The sequence below is a fragment of the Haplochromis burtoni genome, unplaced genomic scaffold, assembly GCF_018398535.1.
Source record: "Haplochromis burtoni strain Fernald_Lab_line unplaced genomic scaffold, NCSU_Asbu1 Contig_72, whole genome shotgun sequence".
NCBI classification, from domain to species: Eukaryota; Metazoa; Chordata; class Actinopteri; order Cichliformes; family Cichlidae; genus Haplochromis; species Haplochromis burtoni.
The window spans coordinates 2,406,043-2,414,549 of record NW_024582433.1 but is presented as its reverse complement, the minus strand read 5'-3'; the positions used below and the strand labels follow the sequence as shown (position 1 = coordinate 2,414,549).

Here is an 8,507-nt window from a genome sequence, read left to right as displayed (position 1 = left end):
TCTTCTTATTCTGAACAAAGAAGTCCTGAATGTCCTCATGTTGGAATAAAAACTTGAGCGTTTCAATGACTGATACATACTGGCATGTATCTGCTGCCAAAACCTGTTTCATCTGACCATCTTTTCTTACAGTATCTGACCTGTGACCCAGAAATATTTCCTGTGGTTTAACAAGGGAAGACTTCTCAGTGAAGTATTTGTTCATTTTATATTTCGTGTCTACATCTTCAAATATGTTTTTAGCACTTTCAAACTCCTTCATTAATGCTTGAACAGCCTCACTGTCTTGTGGTACATCCAAGCTACTCAACAAAGCAGCAGTTGACTGTTGCAAACAGTCTACAGTTTTCTCAAGCAACTCCTTTGTACAGTTTAACAGATGTTACAAGAAGTGTAAAGTAATATTTGATGATGCATGCATCACTGGGTATCTCCAAAACATCAGGAACTAGATCATCAGTTTCAACTGAACTGTTTGATGTCTCTCCTTGGTAAGAAGGTTGAACTGAGTCAGCATACATTGAAGATGAAGTAGAATGAGATCTATGCAGGTGCTTTGAAAATGAATTTAAGTTATAATACGTCCTTGGGCAGCCATCTTGGCTACATATAATTTTTAAGTTTTGTCCATCTGATAAGCAGTGTATTTGACGAAGATGCCAAATGAGGTTTCTCACCTCTGTGAACAGAGACTCTCTACATTTTGGACAGGTGAACATTTTACTTGCATGCTTTAATCTGTGCAATCAGCTCCAGTACTTTGGTTTTCCTTTGGGTGGACAGCGGCAGGTCATAGACAAACTCAAAGAAGGTGAAGACGGAGCCAAGTGGTGCTGGATAGGACAAGTTACATACCCAGTACAGTTTGAAAAGCTTATCCACAGCACACGTCAGGCCATCATTCAGAGGAATGGTTACTTTGTCATTCTTAGCAACAATGATGTACTGCCTGGTTGCACTCTTTAGATCACCGATGCATATCAGCTGGGGTTGGTGTGTTGTGGATGATGCTTCAGGATCACTGCAAAGCGATGCAATACTTGTTCCAGGCTTGGAGATGGGGAAGATAAAGATAGATTTTTAAAGAAGTATTCAGTCAGGTGTTGACAAATGCTTTCCTCAGGTAAATACCATGAGAACTGTACTGAATAATCAAAATCAACCAAGTGCGTTATAGCTGATTTAAGGCTGCAACGACTGGCACCAACTGGTGGGAGCAGGTGTGTTAACACCACAAGGGCAGTGTAACAAGCCTCATCTAACAAAGAAAAGCAAGATGTAAAATTATTCAAAATACAGAAATGTTTTATTTAATGAATTATGAGATGTACATCAAAAATGACTTTTTCTTTTGTGAATAGATGAAATCAGAAATGCAGAGGCTTAAGGCACCTCATTTGGCTTATATGTGCAGCTAATAAGGTTACCCAAGGCCACATAATTTAAATTCTCCTTACAACCATCTCCATAGACCTCATTCTCCACCATCAGTAAACATAGACATATTTCAATCCATTTACCAAAGGGTGGCATCTAACAATTTCTTTGAAAAAGAACAACAAAATTTAAAAATATAACCCCTTCTTGTATAGTTTTTCTATTCAGCCTTTAACATCCACTTACTTGTCATCTAAAGACAGTAAACAGAACTATTAATTTGATCATCCTTTTTTTCTTACTTTCTAATAGTAAACGCGAGGGGGGGGGGGGGGGGGGGGATGGAAAAATACCTTCAGTCTTCTCTTCAAAATCCTTCAACAGAGAGGACATTCTTGTTTCCAGGGCAGCTACTGATTTGAGTTTCGGAATGATACTGGCTTCCCATTTTCGTAAAAAAAGGTCCACCTTTCCTCCTGTAAGCTTGCCAAACTCCAAGTCCAGCTAATGGAGAGAAAAAAAGTGTTTAAGTTTAAAATTAAGCATTAAATATATGAAATTAAAAGTACATTCTGCCCATTTGGTAGCTGTATGGCTAAAATCAAACCTTACAGTATCACATTTCTGTTACCCACTTCCACATCAAGCTTACCTACACAGTGAAACATAACAATTTACTTGGAGTGGTATTTGAATACAAGTCTATTATTCCTTAATTTTAGCCATGATTTGGGTCCCATGAGACCCTGAGAAAAAAATTAGGACTTTTTAGCTGATGTTCAACTTTCTAGCAGCCAATTTCTTATTTTGTCTGTCTGCGGTTTGTCCTGTAGAGCTTTTTTGCTGAAAATAGTGCTGCTGAAAGCAGAGTTTCGTTAAAAATTTAGGTGATCTTTCTGTCGTTTTTTCACTTCCACGAGCAGCACCTTCTGCATTGTCATTTGATGTCCCTACTATTAGATAGTCATTTGGTGGCACGACTAAGATTTTGGATCATTTGAAACGTGATGCTCATTGTAATAAAAGCCCAGTGAATAAAGATCCAACTCTGAAATTATAAAACTTTCAAAATATTCACTAGGAGCTCATAAACATACCTCCAAATGTATCCACTCCTGTTACATACTTTGTATGCAATACACAACTGAGTGGAGAAGAAGTACATAAACCATTACCAGGGAACCAAGCAACTTACCAGACTTGGCATGTCCAAAAACCGTGGGTACTCTCTGAATATTTCAGCAGCAGTGGGGGAGTCCTTGCTAATCCAGGCTCTGCGACTGGTGTATGTTTCCTCCATGCCTGACATGATAGTTGGAAGGTTCTCAGCTGAGGGCCGCAATCTTTTGATCAGGGTGACCCACTCATCTGTGCTGCTGGTATTCCCATCCTCTTGCCTGAGCTTCTTGTCTTCACCACAGTCATTGGTCACTTTTCGCTTCTTATAACGTCTCTGCCCCTTGTCGAGATTCCGTCTAAGGTTGCGCAGTTTAGTCTCTAGGAATCCACAATGAGAGACTGGATCATAATAATGCTCCTGAGGAAGAAAGGACAGAGGTATATGGGTAACAGCTGAGCAATTTTAACTGAGAAAAAAAGCTCTAATAAATAATGAGATAAAGGTTAAAAGATACACAGTAAGTGGGGAAAAGTGCAAGTATGTAGTGGAATTTACATTATTAAAATGCTAAATTTACTTACAAATCCTTCCCCCTGTCCTGCCACTCGGACACTCAGGGATGGAAAAGTGGTGATGATGCTTTTTGCTACAGTCAACTTCTCTGCACTAAGAGGGTAACTGGAAAATAAAGGTAACATTTTTTTTACTCCTGTGCACTTCAACATTCTTAAAGAAAAACATTCATTGCAAAATTTTAACAAAGTGCAGTAAGGTGCTATACTTACTAACCACACCTCTCCACCAATCCCCAATGCAAGTCTTCACAAGAAGCTTCCTCGATGGCACTGACAGGGTACCTGTAGTGTCATACTCCTTAAGAATCTGTGGGGCTTTCCTCTTGAGTAGTGACTTCAGGGGTTGACTTTGTTCTTCTGTGGTAATGGTAGACTGTGTAAAGGCAACACCAGACACTTTACCTCTCTGCAATAATCCTCAAAGTCATGACAGCAAATTTCCACAGAGCATAGAAGTATGAGTTTACTCAAAAAGCTGCAGCAGAAGAAGGCGGTTTCTTAATTACCATGATTATAACGCAATGACTAAAAGAAATTCTGAATAATAATTAAATTGATTTTATCTTCTAGTTGCTACTTGGTGAATAAATCTGATCCTGACTAATAGTTAATAACTGTTAAAACACATTTTATGACTTAGGAAACTGAAGAAATGTAAAGTGTACCTGATTTTGTCTAATCTCCCTAAGAGAGGTTTCCATCGGTGGCCCTCTGGCTGACAGGAAGATATGGAATCTATCAAAGTCCTTAACGTCTACCTCATTGTCAACATCAATATATTCCATGAAATCAGTGTTATACTTTAGCAACCTATCAAGCACACAGCCCATGTGCTGAGCTTGGCTTTGACCTGTGATGTCTTTGGCACTGCTGACATGAAGAATTCTTTTACAAATCTCTTTCTCATCTATAAAAGTGGTTACAAGGACTTTGACAGATTCTAAGTTGTCATATGCGTGCTGAAAAAAAGAAACACATGGCTAAATAAGTAAGATAATTTGCATGGTCAAGTTGCTGTTGTTGTTGTTGTTTTTTTTAAATAACACTGGCTATTACTTCCTCATAAGGTCTGCATAAAAAATAAACTATATCAGAGCATGTTTCCAACAAAAAGCCTTAAAAAAGAAAGACTTCAGTTTATCATACTAAATGCAAAAACTGCTTTAACTGCTTAAAAAATAATTATCTCTGTCAATGTGAGGTATATTTCATGTTAACCAGTGATAAGTAATTATAACAAATATTTATCACAACACTACTAAATGTAGTCTATTAAGTGTGATAACAGAAGACAGAGGGGCGACATCAAACTAAAGTTACTCAATCTTAAATTCCTATTCTGTGCTAGCAAACGAATGGTCGCGGTGATAACTACATTTGCTATATTCAGAGCTAACAATATTGTCATTTTACACAACACTGCAAATGTTAGGTGCTGACTCTGGCGTTGCTCATAGACACCAATGCCTGTCGGAGCCGCTAGCCAACTACCACACTGGTTCTAAGAGCAATTTCTGACTACTCTAATACATAAATAAAGTAAATAGATAAATACATGAGTAAAGTAATACATAAAATTACTACCAAAAACACATTAACTCTAATGAAGTATGGCACTAAAGCCAAGAACTAGTACTAAAATTAAGAGTAGGATATGTTAGCAAGACTGTTACATTAAGGTTAGCTAGGTATAGTTAAGCAGTAATTAACAGCGCTTAAACTCAAAACTCCTATATTTCATATAAATTCAAAGTTTCACATTCTTCCAGAAACCCGACATATTTTCAGTACATTAAGATAAACTGGTAAATTATACTTACTGTAAGGTCTGACAACATAGTAGGCAACGTAACCTCCATCTTTGTCTCTTTTGTCTCAGTGGCGCGAAAAGATAGCGCCCCCTTCCAGCCGCTGGTATGGCATGTTGCTGGGCAGAATTTGTTTCAATTTTCAGCATGTGGATTCTTACTCATTTAATTTCCTACTTTTACTTCAATTGTATTGCCCTAGTTCACATTTTACTGTCAAAATTAAGCCTGTTCTGTGTGGATACTTATGGTTATAGTATAGCCATGGCCATCAATTGGTATGCCATACATATTGAGAAATAAAAAAAAAAATTATCTTCTTTCAGAATTTTAGTACACCATACACACCTTGCTCCACATTACATTATAAAATGTTTTATTGTTTTATTTGTTGAAAGTAATGAGGAAAGGGTTATGGAAAACAAACAATAACTAAACATTTTATTTATTCAGTTAATATTGTTATAATACATTACAATTTATTTCACTAAACACAGGGCTAACATCAAATAACTGAGCTGCTAATTTTAGGTCCTGTTGTTAGATTCTGAAAATAACACACAAAATGTGCTAAACTGTGCAACACATCAAGTGTGTTAAGCTTTTTACACATTTTTTCAATGTTTACACATTTTCTTACACATGTTATGTTAAAATTCACACAAAATGTGTTAATAGTGTAACAACACATTTTTGTGTCATTTTTTAACACATCCTTTCTAAGAGCGTACACACCAACAAAAATCCCTTTTCTAATGAAGACACAAAAGATATTTATGTGTAAAAATAAACCAAAGTTTAAAGCCATCCCAAAGACACTTTAAAGCAATTGTCACACTGATTTTACAGTAGAAACATATACTTGCATGTTCTATAGTTAAAGATTACTTGTAATGTCCTAACTCATTTCAGATGCAAAGGTTAGGTGATCATAGCCTGCACACAGAGATACAAATGATTCTGACTCATTTCAAAGGGATTCTTTTCCTTACTTTGCACTTCTACACCCAAATCTAAGGGTCCTCCTACCTACCAAAACCCACTTTAATACCTGTAAAATCTAACATGGACAATGGACATTTCTGAAGCAATATCAGTGAAATATTAGTGAACAGTTTCTAAGAAATACCACAGTATTGTGGAATGTATAAGGGCCTATGTAATGGAGTGGTAGAGCAAGAATAGATCAGAAATCCAGTTAGGATGGTCACAATGCATAAACAGAAATGCTAGATTTAGGCAAGCAGCTAAAGGATGAGTCAGTGATTATAAAGCATGAATGAAACAACTGATGCTAATCAGCTAATGTAAGTGCAACTTCACTACTAACGCTATGCCTCATTTAGTATGAATGTAAATGGATACTACTAGATGCTGATTTAATATATGATTGCAAAACTATTGTTTCATTAAGGCAAGAGGTTGTTAAGTCATTTGTGTCTAGGTTTAATCACAGTTCATGTTGATTAATGGTAATATTTGTAGAAAGCTAAAGGCTGCATAGAAGATGGAAGACATAGAAGATAGCATAGAAGTTGCACCACAAAAACCTATCCTGAAAAAGCAAATCAGCAAAATTTTGCCATTTTTAAGTAGGTAACCAGTATGAGTAGCTGCTGATTGGAGATCTTTCCTACTTCCAGTTAACTGTGAATACTGATCAGCCCAAATTACAGAACACAACAGCAAGATAACTGCAACAACTGCAACAAGATGACTACTGCAAACAGATTTTTAGCTAGATATTATATGTTCGTATACAATCTGTTGAATATGTTTTGAATATTTTATGTGTCCATCCTATGGTAACAGCCATATTTAAATCCTTAAATATAAAATATTACTTTAAGGATTTAAAGAAGTAAACAGAAAAAAAGGAAGAAGACAGAATTGTTCTTAAACATAATTCATAGTTTTAAATTTCTTTTACTTTTCTCATTTTTACCTTTTTGGGTTTTTTTTTATTCATTTATAGGATTTTAATGTATTTGTCTGGTTTTTTTGCTCTGGATGAAAGATGCTATACAAGTAAACTTGCTTTGCCTTGCCTTACTAATGAAATGATTAATATTTATTATCTTTACAATTTGATATTTGTCTGCCACTATAAACAAATATTACATAAGTGTTTTTTTAATCTTTAACCAAAAATAATTTGCTTAACTTGCTGGCTAGGTCAGACCAAGACCAAAGGAAGACAGATACCTTAAAAAAGTCACTTCCTCTCTGATTTACTAGTCTTTTGTTTGGATACCTGGCTTTGTAATGGGTAGTGACATGGTCTATGCTAAAAGTTCCCACTGGGGTAGTTTAAAGGGTGTGTCAAAAACTGCGCATGCACTGTGAAGCAAGACTATCACCATGCCATCTGTAGTCTCTCCACAGGAACATAACTAGCACCATTTACTGCACATATGATTACTTGTTGGCTTTTTTTTTCTTTTACAAGCCATCTGCTCAGGAGAGGTGAGAAAGGAGTTGTGAAATAAAATTCTGTAGCATATTGCTTCGGTGCTCCATTATTAACACATCACTTTATTTCAATTTTGTGATTTAAACCTATTAATTGTAGCACTATATGTTACCCATGAACATGTGGAAATTGTTTATAGTCAACACATTTAGTGACATTGCTGGGGGAAAAAAACTATATTAAATGACTTACAAAAGTAATATAAAAATGCACCTGCGTAATGGAACACAAACTGAGCAAAAGTGAACTTCTAGATGAGAAGCTACAGGTAACAGGTTGCAAATGTCCAGTCTTCTGCGAGGTAACCAAGTTTCACTTTTACTATGTCCTGGTGTAAAAAGTATTTGGTTGACTTCTGCAGTCAGAAATAATTTTTCACTGTCTCCACAGTTTTTTGACCCATTGTGCATGTACAGTACTGTTACAGCCAGTAGCTAAAACTGTTAACATATCAACAAAAATGTTATAATAATGAGAACGTTACTGTGAAACACAATATGATGCATGAAAAAATAGTTTTTGTCCAGGAAGCTTTTTTCAGTAGAAGCTAAAACTGTCGAAAAGATGCCAGACTGGCACAGACAAAATATTAACAATCTGTGCATCAGATGTTCAGGAACCAGGATATCATGATGAGAAATGGGTTACTGGAACAAGACGGCATAAGATAGGACAGATAGGAGAATAAATGAGTGGTTGCAGCAGAATCCAGAAACTACATCTGGGATCTCTATCCAGAAGAGTGCAGTCCTGGGAACATCTAGAATATTGTGCACGATCCGTTATGGTGTTCCATCTATGCCCTCCATGCTAGCATCTTGCACCCTGCTGTTATGTGCTGGATTTTTTAAGAGGATCTTCACACAGCCTGTACCTGGGTTCTTGCCTGGTGTGGTAGACATCAGCCTCTATGGATCTTGTGCTTAGTTAAAGATTGTTCCTGTGCTACCATGATTAATGCCTCTGTGCTATATTTCAGTCCAGCTTTGTCCGGCCACTAGTAGGATTTCTGGATGTCAGCCACTTCCTCTGTCTGCTGTTGGTACATACTGTGCAGGGGCGTCCATGATGGTTCTTTCTCTTGTTCCTCTTTCTTGAGTTTCTGCTGCCTGAGGTATTCAATGATCACACAGTTGGCTGTGGTCATCTTCCTG

General features: G+C 36.6%; 1 protein-coding gene across 1 annotated transcript; it reads right to left on the bottom strand.

Annotated features, from left to right (window-relative positions):
- Positions 1-424: 424 nt before the first annotated feature.
- On the bottom strand, positions 425-4,101 carry LOC102290724. Its single transcript, XM_042221723.1, has 5 exons — positions 3,738-4,101; positions 3,079-3,445; positions 2,573-2,914; positions 1,731-1,881; positions 425-1,258 (listed from the first exon to the last, which is right to left on the bottom strand). The coding sequence occupies exons 2-5, from the start codon at positions 3,220-3,222 to the stop codon at positions 981-983; spliced, it is 915 nt and encodes a 304-aa protein (XP_042077657.1). The 5' UTR covers positions 3,223-3,445; positions 3,738-4,101; the 3' UTR covers positions 425-980.
- Between the last annotated feature and the right edge of the window lie 4,406 nt (positions 4,102-8,507).